The sequence below is a fragment of the Plectrocnemia conspersa genome, unplaced genomic scaffold, assembly GCF_051122295.1.
Source record: "Plectrocnemia conspersa isolate PC_06_02 unplaced genomic scaffold, ASM5112229v1 ptg000013l, whole genome shotgun sequence".
Taxonomy (NCBI): domain Eukaryota; kingdom Metazoa; phylum Arthropoda; class Insecta; order Trichoptera; family Polycentropodidae; genus Plectrocnemia; species Plectrocnemia conspersa.
The window spans coordinates 4,590,781-4,610,034 of record NW_028277177.1 but is presented as its reverse complement, the minus strand read 5'-3'; the positions used below and the strand labels follow the sequence as shown (position 1 = coordinate 4,610,034).

The 19,254-nt window shown below is 30.9% G+C and overlaps 1 protein-coding gene across 8 annotated transcripts in view; it reads left to right on the top strand.

Moving 5' to 3' along the window:
• Trpgamma (Transient receptor potential cation channel gamma) overlaps window positions 1-15,794 on the top strand; it is a 217,182-nt gene extending 201,388 nt beyond the window's left edge. For 2 of the 8 annotated variants that reach the window (XM_088201848.1, XM_088201856.1), the window contains exons 17-26: window positions 3,870-3,911; window positions 4,022-4,205; window positions 8,763-8,899; window positions 9,666-9,835; window positions 12,083-12,181; window positions 12,629-12,810; window positions 12,925-13,043; window positions 13,119-13,227; window positions 13,300-13,442; window positions 15,457-15,794. In XM_088201848.1, the coding sequence (XP_088057974.1) occupies window positions 3,870-3,911; window positions 4,022-4,205; window positions 8,763-8,899; window positions 9,666-9,835; window positions 12,083-12,181; window positions 12,629-12,810; window positions 12,925-13,043; window positions 13,119-13,227; window positions 13,300-13,442; window positions 15,457-15,546 (1,275 nt within the window). In that variant the 3' untranslated portion in view covers window positions 15,547-15,794. The remainder of the gene's footprint in view (window positions 1-3,869; window positions 3,912-4,021; window positions 4,206-8,762; window positions 8,900-9,665; window positions 9,836-12,082; window positions 12,182-12,628; window positions 12,811-12,924; window positions 13,044-13,118; window positions 13,228-13,299; window positions 13,443-15,456) is intronic. The other 6 variants (XM_088201849.1, XM_088201855.1, XM_088201854.1 and 3 more) reach the window with 6 other exon arrangements.
• The last annotated feature ends 3,460 nt before the right edge of the window (window positions 15,795-19,254 follow it).

Genomic DNA, 19,254 nt, shown 5'->3' with positions numbered 1-19,254 from the left:
GGTTACCCCAATGCGCCACGATGGTCGAAAACAAATTTTAAATTTATAAAACAAAAAAAAAAAACGTATATATACATAAATAGAACAATACTTAAAAATAATAAACATAACAAAAAATTATAAAATATCAAAATTAAATGAGACAAACTGGATCAGCTCCTTGTAGCCAACATTAAACAGGTCAATATGTAATGCAAGCGTATTAAGGAGCCGTATGGCCACAGCCATAGGCGAGTCGGCAAGTGCGGATGTCCTAGCCCTAACTGCCATCAAAAGAGGTCTCGATCGTGATTCTCGAAAATGTTCCGGAACCCAAAACTGGAATTCCTCGAGAATAGCTGGATTGTCGACAGCACCTTTTAGTAGTTTGAAAAAATGCTTTGCGACATACAGCTTTCTGCGAGAATTCAGCGAATCATATCCCAACGCCCCTAAAAGAAAGGCGCTGGGATATAAGTACGGATAATAACCAAATGTCCTTTTGTAAATGTATCTTAAATACCTTTTTTGAATTTTTTCCACTAAAAGGGAATATTTGGCTATTTGGGGATTCCAAATTATAAATCCCGATTCAAGAATGCTACGAACTAAGGTGTCATAGAGGATGCGAATAACTGACGGATCGTCAAAGTGAAAGGCATTCCTCATAACAAAGCCGAGCATCTTGGAAGATTTATCACAGACGTCGTGTATGTGTAGAGAGAACCTCCATTTGCTCTCGAAAGTGATTCCGAGATCTTTAATGGAAGTTTCTCTAGTCAAAATGTTACCACCGAGATGGTAGAAATAAGCTGATGGCGAACGGGATCGAGAAAATGACACAGTATGGCACTTTCCGACACTAAAGGGCAGACGGTTAACGGAAGCCCATCTCCACAGAGAGTCTAAATCACTTTGTAGAGAGAAGGAGTCCGCAACAGATCGAATGCATTTATATAATTTTAAATCATCTGCGTACAGAAGAAAACTTGAATTTTTAATTGCTGTATTTATGTCATTAATAAATAACACAAAAAGCAGAGGTCCCAGATTGGATCCTTGAGGAACCTATTGATAACGTATACTATATTTATATTAAATCGCTTTTATATTTATATACGATATATGTAGGAACTATCTGATTTATTAAAGTACAACAATATTATTTTTATGCATCATAATTATAAAAATGAATTTTGAGCACATTTTTTTACTTTTTTTAACATTTATTTCATCGTTCAAAAACTTTGCAATCTTTATACATTGAAGTGAGCTTTAAAAAAACACAATGTCTTTCAAAACTATTTTTTTTAATTCTTAAATGAACTAAAAAATGTCTTTTATTCGCTTAGTTTACGATTAAATGTCATATCTTATGAATTATAATATATTGTTAATTGATCAAAATATTTTTCTAGTTAATAAAACAATTAAAAAACTGACTTGTTTGACCATAAATGATTTTATTGTCTTTCCAAAAAAATATTGTGTTAAAAAAGTGAGGAAATATAAAGCTTTTGTTAAGCCCAATGTGTTACAACGGGTTTAATCTGTACCAATTGAATCAATCAGACATAATAAATATCCACAAGTATTAACAAGCAGACTGAAAGTCTGGGAAACAGTGACATATACATAATTTATTATAAATTATTATGTGTAATACAATTTATAATTAATAGATGTCACTTTGCAGCCGGGGTTGTTTTTTTAATATTAACGCATTTTCATAAATAAAAATACGAGTCTGCTGGCTCGAACTGCAACATTATTGTTAATAGAACACAATATACAATTATTAATAATCCAAATAAAAAAAATTATGGACTTCACCAAAATAGTTTTAAAAAAAAACAGATCTCTAAAGATCGATATGACATTTTTATGGGTCGATTCACGCTTGAGGGTCGATAAAAATCTAATAAAAAACATTTTTTATTACAGAATCACTTCAACGTGATATGTTCATAAATATTATTTCTTGGACTATGTTGTGCTCGAATTATATAAATGTTTTTTATATAGTGCATTATTATTTTCGACCATCGTGATCCATTGAGGTAATCTGTTAGGTTACGATGGTCCTAATTTAACTTAAATAACCCCTAACTTTCTCAGAGTTAGAAAAAATCCTTTGCATTTCTACTCTTATTGTTTAGCCAATGTGATGATTCTGGGCAAGAAACTTCGCACAAATAAATTAGACAACTAAATAAATTTTGGTAATATTTACTAAATACCTGAAATGATACAAAGCGAATGTGGAGAGTCCAGGTACCTACCACAAAAAAGGGATCTCAACAAATGTTACTGTCAGTGATAAAATACAAAGCCGAATGACTTGGTGTATAAAGCGATGTAGTTTTATACACTGAGCTTTGTATTGTGTAACAGTATCCTTTGTTTAGAACTCTTGTGGCAAAGTGCATTTTATGTGAGTGCTTCTCATCCAATCCAATATGCGGTTGTATTATGCCAAAAAATAGAAAAACTCGTTTTTAGTATTGGTTTCAAGGACTTGCTGGTTTTTAGTAAGGTCCCTAAAAACACAAATTAAATGGGTTACTATACTTGATTCAAAATTAAGTGTTGTCGATATTAAATAATGAGAAAAATTTAATCATGTTTGTGTTACACCCCTACCGCTTTATACCGCTGTATGTTACAGATTTACTCCACTGTAACGCATTAGGTTCCAACGGAAGATTTAATATAAAAATAATAAATGCATTACAACTTTATTTATAAAAATTGGCCAAATGAAATGCTTTTGTTAAATACTGCCTACTGACTGAGATTTCTGAACATAATGTAGTAAATATTAATATCAATAAAATATCTTTTGTGAGTTATTACTGCCATATTTTTTCGACACACTCTTACATTCCTCCCATTATAGAAAATATCAAATTACATAAATAAAATACATGGAAAAATAAATTCCGCGCAATCTCTGATTTTTGTAACAATTCACTAGGCTCCTGAAGTGGTTCCTGCAGAAGTATGAGAATAAATCGTATTTTAAACAAGCTTTTGAGTATGAAAAGTTTAAAGTTTTCACGGTAACTGTCTATGAATATAAAAATACAATATTTGTTCTGAATTCTCTTAAGTAAAAAAATTATATGTGCAAATTTTCTTGTGACTAATATTTTTGATATTTATTTTTATTTCACAAGCTAATATGTTTACTAATACACCGGTGTCAGTATTGGGTGGCAAAGTCGAACACGGAAGAGAGCAGCTTAATAAAAAAATTGTATTGGGCTATTGGTTTCTAAAAGAACTGATCTTGCCTTGAATTTCGCGAGTATAGAAATAAGCAAGTGTCAACTATATTATACGTAATTTAAAAGAAGCTTGGACGAATAGGAAAAATGTTTATTAAAGCCAATAAGTAACCCATATCTATTGAAACACGATTATTTTTCCTGAGTGCCTATAAACGTTACCATTGTGATTGATTCCTGGTGTCACAAAAAATACAAATTTGACATTGTTTAGATGTTCTAAAATGATAAGTATTCTTAAGGATTTGTTTATATAATAATATACAATATATAATATTATCAAGCGATTCAATCAATTAAATGTATTTTTCATCAGTTATAAATATAGATACTGCTTTAATGTACTTACCATTGATTTTTCAAGTATGATTATAGTTATATAAAAATAATATCTATATACAGCTCTGACTTGGTCAAAGATCTTCGTATTATATAATGTCTACAGTATTAAAAACTGTTGTATTTATAAGATATATTATTGTCGTTTATGATACAAGATCTCGAATATGTCTGAATGCGTACTGGATATGAAAGATCGATTTTCGTCGTAGATTAGTTCTTCAACCTTGACTATTATTTAATTTCAATTCTTGTTTTAAGCGGAAGGTGAAACAAGCGAGTGAGAGAGATTTTCGATATCAGGTAATTGATAAGTTTACTGTTACTGTATATAATTTTTTCCATTGAAGAAAAAACATATATGGTAATTTAGGGATGTGTGAGTTACTATGTTGTCTTGCATGGATTTTCAGAGTATTATGCGGAATCTGGTGAGGCGCTATGTGACCGTGCAGCAGAGAAAGGCAGAATCTCAAGGCGTTACAGAAGACGACGTCAACGAGATAAAGCAAGACATATCTGCTTTTAGATGTGAACTTGTCGAAATCCTCAAGAATAGCGGAATGAACACATCGACTGCGAGTGGAGCTGGCTCAGGTGATTATCTATTTTTTAAACCATTTTTCTCAAAAAAAAACTGTGTAAAACACAATACTTAATTAATGTTTAATATAAGAGCAGACAAAGACCTAATTATTGTCGGTGAGGTTGTGCTGGAAATTATTAATGCCATAAACGGTTTTGTTCCCGCTACCCTTAATATATAAATATCACATGCTCTATAAATACGTGTACCTTTAAGCAGGGAGTGTTAATTCGCTTTATGCATTATGAAATATTTCCACGTAGCTCGGGTTGCCGACCTCTGAATATCCTTTCAAGTGGCGTGCACTATTACTTAACCTTTTCTAGAGTATTGAATTGTATAGCTGTCTCCTCCAGCTATATGCCGGTACTGCTTCTCCGTCCTTCTGGCATTTAACGTGAGAATATTTCTATGAATTTCTGTTGAACGTGCCAAAATATTTTATTATAATTTTATTAAAGTGTTTTGAAAAAACATCTACAATAAAATGCTTAATATTAATTAACAATTATCAATTATTAAAAACGTGAAACACTTTGATTACTTAAAAATCTATTTTTAGATGCCATTCAAGCTTTGGTGAAATTTAATCAATTCACAATATGGTTTTTATATTACCAGTATTTAATTTAATACTGATATTTTATTGTATATGGAAGTATTAAACCAAAATTTTAACAATAATTTATTATTATTTTAATTTATTTAATATGAAAAAACAAGGGTAAAGCTCATTATAAAAAATCTGCAGAATCACTCTAGATATTTTCGTTTAGAACACTATTTTTCAGTATTAATACTATTTTTCGTTTAGAACACTATCTTGATTTATACTATGAATGTTCAATATAGAGATGCTAAAAATACTAAATTTTCTACAATTTACCTAATATAATGGCATTAATAAACTTATAATAAAAATATAATTTGTATTACTATCTGTCGGTACCTCACTGTCGTGAGATACCGAAGCTAGCAAGTGTGCGAATAGCGGATCCTCAACTTTTTTGTTTTTAAATATTATTTTTATTTCGTTCTGTTTTTTTATTCTATTTTTTAATTTAATGTATAGATATATCTTTACTTCATCAAATTGCTTTTAATCATTTAAATATATAATTTATTTTAGTGCAAATTCTGAATTAATGGGCGATAAGGGCAAATTTATAAGCGTTAGAATAAAATCAGTTTATATATTAATTACCAATGGATAGTATAATTAATGTATTAAATAATTTAAATTAAATTGAGTTCATATAAATATAAATTTAATTAGTTTTAATGCATGAGAATAATATTGTTGTACTTTTAAAAAATCATAAATATCAAAACACTTGCTTAATATATTTAGTAAAATTAAAACATGTATAATATAACTTGATTAACGTTTAACATAGTTCTTTGTGTTTTTTATTATAATTGTTTGGGCACTCTAAAGTTTTTACATATCTATTTTATATGAACATAAAATGTATGATATTTATATTAAGATATTTATTTATAATTTGATGAATACTTTATTAACATTTTCCCGCTACTCCTTTATTGTATTTTTACACGAAATAATAACTTAAATTATATACACTAGCGAAAATATTAAAATTTTAAGAAGTAAAATTTATTGTAACATGAAAGTTTAGTAATGTAACTCAATGACACTTTTATTGTCTAGAAGATTTAAATTTTTGCTTAATATGTGCTATTTAGTTTGATCATCAGAGATTATGTTTTCCTAGATTTTTCTAATCTCACATATAAATATCGTGAAGGTTATTTAAAATCGAGCATTAATCATGTCATTACGTTTTAACTTGAAAACCGGAATATTAAATTATTTAAATTAATCAGTCACTAAAACTACAGGATCATACAGTCATATTATTCACGGAGCATCCGTACTGCCTTAGCTGTTCCTCATTAATCGAATATGAAACACATTACGGTCTGCTATTTCTGCGAGTTTTAATCGTATATATTTTGACAAAAGGTGACATTTTTTAGAGATAGCAAAATAATTATAAATCGTGTCGAGTTGACGCTCATAATTTTTTTATTTAATTTAATGTACAAATATATAGTTGACACGATAAATAATTATAATAGATACGCTTCATTTAATTCTCACTAATTGTAAATCATAATATTGTTATAAAAGTCTTAATATGACTGCACATGGATTTTAAACAGGGGCGTCATTGGAGAACGTAGGTAGTGATATTTGTTCCCTCTTGAATTCGTCCAGAAAAATGCATGTCATTTAATGAAATACTACGAATTCTAATGAAGTTAAAATCTTAAAAACTACCAATAATTGGCCTATTTTAGCCTTCCCTCTCCCCTGGAAAAAATTGAAACATCGTTCCTGCGATCTTAACATCTTTTGATGTTAAGATCGCAGTTAAAGATCGAGTTAAATTAAGCAGAACAATGAAATTAAAATTAAAAATATTGTATAGCGATTGTGTTGTATCGCCTTTAATTTCAAACGTCATATCTGGATCTTTTGGCACATTTTCTAAAAGTTCGACTAACGTTTTCTCTATGAATAGCTGTGACAGCTTCTATTCTTGTGCTCCAGCGTGTTTCTAAATAGCGTTTTAATGTCAGAGGTAAAGCTTTTTTTAATTCTTTCTAGCGAATAGTAGAACGAGAAAAAACGTTATGCTTCCAACTGTTCCGAAAAAAGTCCACACTAGATAGTGTTATTAAAGATGATGCAAAATAAATTTGTTAGATATTTTTACAAGAGCAGCTACAGTATTTATATCATAGTACCTTTTTGCTAGGAGCGTTGCTATACATTTTTTTAGTACAGAGTGGTGCCGACAATCCGTCGATGCTTGACGATTTTCAGATGTGGACTGTCGTGTATTCTAGAGAGTCGCGATTGCGTCCTTATCCCTAACCGTTGCAACCAGAACTTCAGCGCTCTAAAACGCTCACTTAAAATTAAATGGTGTTTTTTAGAGGTTTGTTTTTCAAATTGGGCAGACTTTTTCCAGTGACAATCAATTGGACAACTGACTGCTGATTTGTGTTCAATCTGGCTTGCCATTTCACCATGAATAGACTTACGCCAGAACAACGCTTGCAAATTGTGCAAATTTATTTTGTAAATCATGGTTCAGTTCACAAAACTTACTCTGCGCTACTTCCATTTTACGCCGACATAAACGTCTATCCAAGCAATTCGATTAACCATGGATCGTTTTCACACCACGCATACTCTAATTGATAATACGCATCCGCAGAGACGTCGTACATTGCGCACCGAAGCTGTTTCTGCTATGGAGCGTATTATTGAGGAGGACCCGAATGAGCTGATTCTCCATCGTGCACAGCAATTGTAGCCGTGTTCATGCACTTGATGAAAGATTTTGCGGAAAGAATTGGTTTATGAGCTTACAAAATCCACTTCATGCTTGACCATCGTGTGCGTCGTACGTTCGGTGAATGGGCCAAAAACGAGTTTGTTCTTGAACCTCATTTTCACCACAAAATTTTGTACAGCGTGTGTGAAGAGTAAATAAAATCCACAAGCCATTAAAAGTCACTGTTTAGTATGCTTTATGGGCTGGTGGAATCATTGGTCTATATTTCCTCAAAAATAATGCCGGCCAGAACGTCTCAATCAATAGAGAGCGCTATAAATCCATGATTACTGACTTTATCGTTTTCCAATTGAATGGTATTAATCTTGAAAAGCTTTGGTTTCAACAAGACGGTGCAACATGCCACACAGCGCGCGCTACAATCAATTTATTGAAGAAAACATTCAATAAGCGCACAATTTTGCGTAATGGGCCTGTGAATTAGCCTCCAAGATCGTGTGATTTAATACCTTTGGACTATTTTCTGTGGGCATATGTGAAATCGCTAGTCTATGCCGATAAACGACTCGGAAGCCAACATTCGCCGCGTTATTGCCGATATACGGCCCTAGCTGCTCGAAAAAGTGGACTTTAAATCATATTAAAACACTAAGTGCATAAAATTATCTTTCCAATAAAGCCATTACCACGTTTTTTGTGTGTTTTATTTTAGTACACTAGCTACGAGAATTAGTCTGTACAAAAGCTAAGATTTAAATAAATAAAGCACATATCGAGCTTTCAAGTCATGATTCTGAGTTTACTCTTAATATTTTTAGCACCTTATATTTTTTGTATTACCTATTTTATAATATGTATTTACTATGTTTAAGATATGCTTTTTTTATTATTGTTGAGCTCACAGATTTTATTTTTATACCAGAAAAAAAATATATTATATGAGCACTCTAAAACATATCATTTGCATTGACATAAAAGTGTCTTCATGAAATATTTAAACCAACATCTATCACAATCTATCCACGGTATCTCGTATTTCAAACGTTATTCTCAAGATTACATATGTACTACACAGCCAACCGAATCGACCTGAGGGTCACAGATGGTCCTTCTTACCCAATCTGAAATTCACATAAATTATTAGGGTCCTTTGTACCAAGCATACGTTTGGTGCATTTTTAATATTTTTTAAGGATATGTAAGAAAGTAAAGAATATCATATAAAGGGCGGTACAGAACTTTCTTTTTCAGGTTCTGGTGGCAAGAAGAACCGGCAGAAGGAGAGGCGACTGATGAAGGGCTTCAACATAGCGCCGGCGAATAACGTAACATTACCTCCTGTCGCGGAGTTCATTGCGTCTCTCCACCACCAGGTTTGTGGATGTTGGATGTCGATGGTAACAGTCACCAAGAGTTGGCAATGCTTACACCGTCACGAGTGCCTCATCAAAAGTTGCTGCAAAATAATGCTTAAGTCATAACCGAATAATAAAATTTCGTTCTTATTACAGCTATATCACAGTGTAACGATGTAATAACCATTACTAATACTGCACAATATCACATACTCACTAATAATGTATAATTTTATATACACACTTAGTAAAACGAACACAGATATATATTTAATATGACAATATATACTCAAAATTTAATGACAGATGTGCTACTTTCTAGACATTCGTTTTTGAATCAAGCAGTCAGAATATCTGGTAGATTGAGTAAAATACAGAATTCTAGATACGTAAATAATTATTTGAAACTAAATATAAATTATATTTATTCTCTTTATATTTTCAACGGGTATCTTAAAATTGTTTCAAAGGCTATTATATCATAAATAAATTACTCTATATGGTCACTTAAGGATCAATTTATACAATTTATATTTATAAAGTATAGATCTAAGTTTGTAATAGCCTGTTTATACTTCTAATAATATTTAATTAACTGTAGATTATATTAAAAAAATATAAGATCGATTCGTTATTTTAATATTAATAACACCAAATTTTAATCTCACTATAATATTTTATTTAATATTTTTAATAATATTGCTTTGCACATACACAATTTTAAAACACATGTCATTAAAAAAAATATTATTATAAAATCTGACCGATGTGTTTTTGTACGTAGCATTCAGATCAAAGCCACGGACACGAGATGTTTGGTTCTACCTTTTCTGGGATATTCGGTGGCGGTGGGAGCGTCCACAAAGCTCCTCATCACTCTTTGAGAACCTCTCAGAGTTCACTCAGCAGCGACGTAAATCCTTATCATCGTGGACTCACCCTTAACATGGGCAGGTAAATAAAAAACAGTGCTATATAATACATAGAAATAAATAAACATACATGTGTGTAGCATACCGATGGCCTTAAGTGTAAATTGTCCAGCTTTATAATTGTCAAAAGACAATGTAGTCAATATTTGTTTTTAATCTTACACTAAAACATTTGTGTCGTCAGTCGTAAGTAAATTCGTTATGGTGCTTGAATTAACTCTTGGCGATTGAATATAGCGGAATTAAAATGGACGATCGAAGTGTAAAGTTTGCTTAGCTGCGGATTATACAATCTGTGTCAATTTTGCGCTAGCTCCACTGATGGTGAGCTTATATTATCTAAGAAATGGGTTGATTATTTAAGTGATATTCAAATCCCGTTAATATCATATAACCTACAGATGCATTGCATTTAAATTTGCGTAAAATTAACAGCGATAGTTTCACTACCTGCTCAATGAAATTTTTAGCGTCATACCGCAAGTCCATTGTGATTTAAAAATTAATTTCTACCGGTTCACACAAATTCTGTTGTTTTCACGCACGTGAATAAGAACAAAAAAAAATAATTACAACGTGATCATTTAGAATGGTTACTACAGTACCCATATTATTAATGAAAAATATCACTCTTAATTTTTACGTTTACTTTGAAAGGTACGCCAATTCTGTAGAAGATAATAATGAATTTTGCATCACTATTTTATAAAGTATAATATATCATTTTTAATCAATTTAAATATTTGTTCAAAATATTTATTTATATGTTATATATACTTGCAGTTATAAAATCTATGTTACCGTGCTTATTTTATGAAGTAAAGTTATTTACAGATTGTGTTTGTATCTCAATCTCAAAAAATCGGGTTTAGCTCCATTTGTTGCGATTTTATTGTTTTCAACTCTATTGTGCCCATATATAGTCAGGAATATTAAGTAGAGAAATTTTTCTCAGAAGTAAATTCCAAACGGTAGTGCTGATGGAATCAAATTCCGAATGGAAGTGCTGACAAAAGCGTATTCCGAATTGATAAGCGCTAATTAGACGCGACGGTTTGTTTATTTCCGTCGTTTTCTATTAAAATATTTGCGTAACAGTCATAGTTTAAGCAGATACAGATTTTCTAATTTCATAATTGTCATTTCGCATTTAACCTACTGCTTTTTTGTAATGTAATTAATTAGCATTTGTATGAACGAACGTTAAGTCTGTTTTTTAGCTATTCCTTCAGATTTCTAATCGTCCTGTTGACATAACAATTTCACGTGTCAGTGTTTTTGTTTATTGCGCTTTTAACGCGTATGCACACTGAATTTTAGTCACTGTTAGAACCAAATCTTTCTTAAATATCAAGTATTTTTAATAAAACTTGGCTGTCTGTAATCAACAGTTTAAAATTGTTTTAAAAATATACAATTTTGGGTTTCACTCAAACTTCCAACATTTATTGAGTTAAATATAACCACCTGTTTTTGGCTTTTTTTAGAAATAAAATCGAACTGTTTTATAGAAGAATTGCTACATATGATGGGAAGTAAGTTTTGTAAAACAATTTCAAATACCCAAATATATATGTAATTCATATTGCATATTGCTCCATAGTTTGTCTGCACTTGGATATTACACTATGTTTTAAAAAGATGACAGCTATCCTAGCCGATATTATTACTGATATGAGATTATTAGCAAAAGTGTATTTAAATCGTATTTTGGTCAATAGGAGGGTGCAAAAACAATTATCACTTCTCAGAAGTCAAAAATTCACGTCAAAAGTGCAGTGGGAACGCTCGGTGCAACATGCGAACATGTCTGATTCTTAGAATCGAATGACTCATAATGAGTAACACTTTTTAAACTATGCCTGAAAGTCCATACTGCAAAGATGTGGATGACTGATTAATGAGTCACCCCTTATCTCACCATGCCTAAAAACGGTTCTGGTATATCTGTTACGCAACATGTCAAGATTTGTTCTATCTGCTTATAATAATTTAATAACGTTAACTATCTAAACATTCCTTGTATTTGTGTTGTATTTATGAACATATTATATTATACTTATCTTTTCTTAGGCAAAAAATATTAGTTCATTGAGTATTTTTTCAGTGTTTCATTTCACTGAAACAATAGAGTCAAAACGTTTTTTTTTTGTGATTAGTTGCTTATATGGCAAAGTGGCATTATTGAGTATTATACCAATTTACACTTAAGGCCATCGACATATTTTTTCTTAGCCATGAAAATAAATTTATGTGTGTGTGTGCAAAGGTTCCATTCGAAACGCTCATCTTCGCACAAAAGAAGATGGGGGACGCTTATAGAAGCAGCTAAAGTTGGAAGAGTTAGTAGATTAATTGGAAGAAGCAGGTAATGACATTCACAATGAAATGTAGTTAGTTGTCTTGCATAATAATCGATGTTATGTTGTCACTGTTAAGCAATATCTCAGTATCTATTACTGCAAGTTACTGACATATTTCTTCTCTGTAGTAAATGGGGATTGTTAATAACAATTATAATACAAAGGTGAAATATTTTTCCAGTAAGAAACACTGTTTTTCAAAAATCATATCAAATGATTAAATAAAATTTGATTCACGATTAAATTTCAAGTGCAACTTAAAAATATGTTTAACCTTTGATGAAATAATTTGTAAAGTTATTCGTGAATCATCTTTTATAAAGTATTTTATATAACTGACTGACCGAGTATAATAAACTACTTTTGAGTACACATTCTATGCTATCTATCTATGAATGAGTTAGTCGCTTTTAAGATGATATATAAATCGAATCATGAAAATTTTATTTCAGGTCTGAAGACTCCGTCTGTAATTCGCACTGTAGACAAAATTCGTCACACAGTCATTCGAACAGTCCTCCCAGTGATAACACAGATTCTCCCAGCGACTCAAATCGAAGCTTGGAACGTCCACAGCCTCCGAAGTCTAAATATGATGCTAACACTGGCAGTGAACATCGTTCACATTCACACGGTATGTTCGATGGGTATAAAATCAAAGGCAGTATTTTAAATTTAAATACTCATACACCTTTGATTTTATACCCTTTACTAAGTTCAAGATCAAAAATACATATTTAAACATTAGAACACTCCTTTTTAGGTATAAGTGCATTAGTAGCTTTAAAGAAAAAACGAAAGAAATTCTCCGACTCCAGAAACGCAAGTCCTGATCCACCACCACATATTACACCACCGAACAAAAAAGTAAGTCATCTCATGATATTGATAATCTTAACTGAATTTTTGCACTATGTATGATATTCTTTATTTTTTTTCAAGATCCTTAAACGAGCTTGTAGTGTTCCTATAAGAGTAGCAGACGTTATTAATCCGTCTCACGCTTCACAAGCGCAATGTGAGCCCAAAACAGAAACTGTAAGGCAAACTGGTATGAATCGGACGCATGAGGTATGTAAAAAATTTGGGGATATACGTTCAAATTAATTTGATTTTTTTCCAGTAGATGAAAAGGGAATGACGCCTTCGACGACCGAGGAGAGCGTCGGTCGTGGCACAATGCCTAGGAAGTCAACTCCTGAAACAAAACCAGCTGGAAGTTCTTTAGAACCTTTGCTCACATCTTTAGATGAATCACCACAAAAAGTATAAATTAGAATATGTAACATCAAACCTAGCATGCTATTAATTCAGACCAAGAACTTTCTTATAACAAAGTAAAGTAAAATCGGATAACTTGGGACAGTTTTCAATTTTTTTTAAATTTATATATTTTGAGTCAAACAAGACTAAGATTGAGACACTATTTTAAACTGACGAACGGTAATGATACTAGTATTGATGTGTAAGTGACGAGAGTGAGTGAGAGATAAGGGCGTGCAGAATGTACGCTCTTAGCTCTCTCACTCTCGTCACTTAACACGCGAGTGAGCGAACGGGAAAGTATCTCACCGTACGCGCCTGATCAATATAGAAAATTAATTGCAGTGGCAGAGTAATTTTAGTACCTTTCAAAATTCACGAGTCTCTCTCGTCTCTGATCTACTGTGTCTTCTCTTCTCCCAGTTCTGACATGAGCAAGTGTGCGTTACCTTATAACACGTAAACTGTGTGACAAACACATCTCTCACAATAAAGTAGTAGTAATGCAAGTCCTTTTTGATGCCATTTGAAACCATCCAGCATGATGGACGACTAGTATTAGTCGCTGACTATTGACCTGGAATACCTGGGTTCGAATCTCATATGGACCTTAATGATAATCAAGTTTTATCGTGTCTATTAAATCGAAATTAGTGATTATTATATAACTCTAATTCCGATTAATCATCACAGATTAGTTTTACCTAGATTTTTTAATTTCACTAATGAATATCTTGATGCATAATTAAAGTAAATATTAGGTATACAATTCTTTTTTATAATGAGCTACTTAAGCTTATAGAAAATATTATAAAAAAAATGTTTGCCTAAGTAAGTTGATTTTTTTCTCTCTGATCTCAACTCTAAAGCACTTTAAGCTAGAAAGCATTAAATGTTTTATGTGTGTTCTCGTAGATGCTTAAATGCATGTGAAAAATGCCTATTTAGACTAATTATCATAGAGTCAATGTTTGCGTATAATAAGGCATTAGTTTATATTTCGGGTGGCACTTTATAAACAAAACCATTGTGATCATTTCCCAATGCAGACAAAGGATGAAGAATAACAATAACTATTCGTTAAGCAAGACTATGCATATTGCTTCGATGCATATTTTTAGATAAAATAAGATCACTATGCATTGTATAAGTAGTGATAAGACGTTTTGATTATTGTGATAGATATTAATGGTTTTTTGTAGTTTGTGCCATTCTTAGGTGGTCTAAATAGGACTATTTCTATAAACACTATATCTACAAACCTCAAGAGAAACATAAATATTTCTCTTGCGGTTTGTTTATAAAGCACTTCTGTTCAATTGACGTTTTCTACTGAGCAATTATGTAAAATCCCCTGCAGATTTAGATTCGACTATTTAGCCTTTCTAGAATATGTATATTAGCGTTGTATTTACGTTAGTTTTTAAAGCAACGAGCACCTAACACATTTACACAATAATATTAAATGTTGCTTTCTACTTACTTATTACTAAATATTTATTTTGTATTACTATTGCTCATTTTTGAAGCCTATCTTTATATATAATTAACGCCTAATAATTTATCTTGTAATTTTAATACATTTGCATGTATCTTACTACATCCTTATTTTGATTGAGAATTTAGCAGCAGTTGCTCTATCACAATTGAATAAAATGAATGTGAAACTTACCTGCAATAGAGTTTCAGTTACTCAATTTGCATGCAAAATATGTGCAGTAGTAGTGTTATTGTGTTTATCTTACCAATATATATTATTTTATTAATTTATCATAATTATGTCATCAGCATTGCAAAGATTGTGTATCGCTATTCTATGTATTAACATTCGTTCTTTGGCTTTTCGGTGTTTCTTCAATGTATTAAAAAAACATGTACTCTTGTTTAATTCTTCTTCTAGTTTATATTATACTTTTAATGATATTTAAAATACGTAAAATGTGTCTCAAGTTGTCCTGATTGTTAGTAAATTATTGCTTATAGTTCCAGCACAATAATAGATCTGTCTTCTTTACAGGCACACAAAAATGGAAAAATGGTAGTTTTGCCTCGATTGCCCGGTATTATACCACTTAGCGGACACCAACAACCTTCCGGATGGTTGTAGTCGAAATTCACAGCTGATTGTTTATATTATTTATTTATGTAAACAGCACGCATATAAATATAAATAAAGAATACATATATCGAGGAAGATTACTGATATCACTATTGTTAAATAATAAAACGAACGATTCTTGCACCTAAATAGAGTATAGTGAAAAAAATGACATTATGAAATTTTAGTGTTAACTAATTGCTATATAAAAAAATGATGAATGAGCAGGGTGAAGAACAACGCCTAAAAAAACAAAATTTACAAACACGACCAACAAATTTATATATTAAACATATAATATTTATAAATAAATAAAAATATATGGAGTAAGATTAATATGAAAGATCATTTTAATTTTATACATTCAGAGAAACAGTTTTTATTCATTTACATATACAAAGAACGTTGAGATTATCGAATATTAAACAATGGTTATAATTTACAATGACTATCGATATATTATATATTTATTGTAAGCGTTATCGTTAATATGTATCACTTTTGTATTAGTGCTTAAAAGTAGCCGATATCCACATAAAATAATCGACTACTTTTATTAATGTCTCATAAATATGTTTGCATTATATAAACCACCACAAAAACTGTTTTTGGTAAAACATTTTTACACTGCACCCGCTTTAGCCACACCTCCTTTCGTTGGGCGAGCAAAAAATATAAGTAGCTGCTTCATTGTCTCGCTTTTTATTAGCTGAATAAAATTCAGATGATTTGTGTATACTTGATATTATAATATATTAATATAAATATACAATCTGAAATTTAAGTGGAGAGGTACAAATCTGTCGAATATTGTTAAATTTCTCACGAACCGCATGTAAGACTGGAACCCATGCTTTTTCATGTGTGCGGGTGAGGTATAAAAATGTAATACCTAATTTATTTTTTATTATTTTAATGGACCATATTTTTCCAATCAAATAGATATCTTACAAAGAATAAGGGTACCAATTCGCAATATTATTTTATAAAATAAAACTATACCTAAAATGAAACTATTAAAGATACGATAATATTAAAAATAGTAACGAATGTTTTATAACGATATTTTAACCGTATATAACCATCAAATCGATAATGGTGGTCGTCTAATGATAAAATTTTGTTTTGGAAAGTTGATCTAAAGTTTGTGTTCATGTAAAAGCACATCTCGAAAATGAATGATCGGATCTAGTCACTAGATATAATGAATTCGTTTACACACTACTTTTTCATTCGCCCTATTATTATATTAATTGTAACGTATCGGTTTTGCTATATATTGTATGTAATAGTGTCGTAATATAACGTTATCATTATTATATATGTATTTGTTTATACACCACGCATATGTATATCATTTTATAGTTTATAACAACATCGACAGAACACAAAAAATACCAATTTACACGATTCAATTGATATTTATTTTAATTAAGACAAATTTGTATATAAAATAAAATAAATATATTATTTATATGTAGGTCAATATGGATGTTTTATTTCTAATATTGTGTAATATATTTGAAAATATTTAATTGGTATTATGTTAGAAAATAAACGTATATTAAAAGCATAATTTTATAGATACATCACTATATATGATAGTATTAAAAAGTGGTGGTGAAGATGCTGCAACTCCGTTTCAGCCCACGGACGAGAGATGACTTATAAACCGGCTCTATTTTACTCTGTATCTTAGATGTTATCTAGAATATCGCCACTGTAAGTATACTACAATCCTTCCTGATCATCAAATGCGCATCAAAATTACCTAAAACAGTCCGCTCAAGCATTTTCGCGTGATAGCGAAACGTTTGCTGTCAAATATATCGTAAAAATATCGTACGAACATAATGAAGATTTCATCAAGAGATGGTAATATATACATTGTTCTGGAACAGCGAGAGGAATAAGGATGCTCCGTGAATAATACGACTGTATGATCCTATAGTTCTAGCGACTGATTAATTATTCTAATTTAATTAATTTAATTTATATTCTGTTTTTATAGTTGAAACGTAATGACATGATTAATGCGTTACACGTGTATATAATATAATAATAATTGAATATAATTCGTACATATGTGTTATAAAAACTTTTATGAGTATTTTCTAGTCTTCCAACTATACGCACCCAAATAGCACATCCATAATTTCCCGTGTTATTGGGGGGTCTACTGTAATCGCAATTAAAAGCATTTAATTAACAGAGCCACTCAAACAATACATTAAAATATCAAACCAAGTTGTCATGAAAATCAATCTTACTAAAATAGATATTTTACAGCCAATACAAAGCGGCAATGCCAATGAGATTCACTAAAAGTTAACGTCATATTTGACAAATTAAAAAAAACTGTTAAATAAAGCTTTAAAAAAATGCACTCAAGAATAATATCCCTCAGAGCTTCTGCGACTTGTGACCGCTGACAAGAAGACTCCGAAGAATAACTCGAGACAACTATACATATTAAATACAAATCATCGTTGCCATATAATTCAAACAATAAAAATAACACATAAACAAGATCAAAATTGAATTCAAACTAGTTCGAAACTCGTGCCCGTCATTTCTTTATACAATTTACAATATTTTATTGATATAATCAATTATTTCATATACACTTTAGGTGCACCCTCACTTCTCTTCATCCATATGATGAGTACACCATATTTTGAATGCCGTCCTTTCCAAATTTTACTCAGTTCCACTTTAGGACCCTGAGGTAATCGGAAAATACAATTTTAATAATATTATTGCTTGAAAAATATATTTTTATTTTACTAATATAAAATAAAATATTTTATATGGTAATTAGATTGATTAAAAACAAATTTAAATGACACGTCCTTAACCCTTTCACCGCGGATGACTTCTATAGAAGTCATCAAGAAAATCGCCAGTACTCATTAGGCACCTAAAGGTGCCACAAACCTTTGAGCCTAATAATATGGTTATTTAGTATAATTTAAGACTGTTAATAACTTGAATTTATTGAACCATAATATTTTTAAAAATATGGCATGAATAGGTGCCCTCCAAATATTAACAAACTTCGAAATGGCGCGCAAAAATATCAACCGCGGCGAAAGGGTTGAAGAATTACAACAGCGGCTTCACATATGCGTTCAGGAAATATAATTACACACAGCACAGAGGTTGTATTATATATTTTACTTAAAACACCGCAAATACTATTTTTCATAACGTTCTTGCATACCATCACTCGTCATTTTACAAAGAATATTATTAGAGCTCATTTATTACAAATTTTGTTAAGTTGCTCTCCTTGTAAGATATATAAGCACCCACGTCACATTCACTTTCTGTCAACAGCATTACCCTTTAAGGCTTATATAAGCAAAACTAAAATATTAGATGAGACAATTTCTCTAAAATATATTCTTTCGTTATACATATGTATGTAGGCAAATACAACAATAACTTTCTCAAATTAATTACAGGTTAATTTATAATGTAGAAGCTTTTCATTGCAAGCCAAAATGATCGAAATTACCCTGTAAGTTAGACCGATTTCGATATTTTTTTTCTAAATCTCAATGGCGATAAATTGCTCCTCTGTTTTTATCGCATATAATTATAGGAACAATAGATTGCTGTTCCATCACAAAACATTGCCTGCACCTAATGCACAGATAATGACGATTCTTATGCGTAAGAATCTTGGGACTGCTAAAACTGTAATGAAAAGCA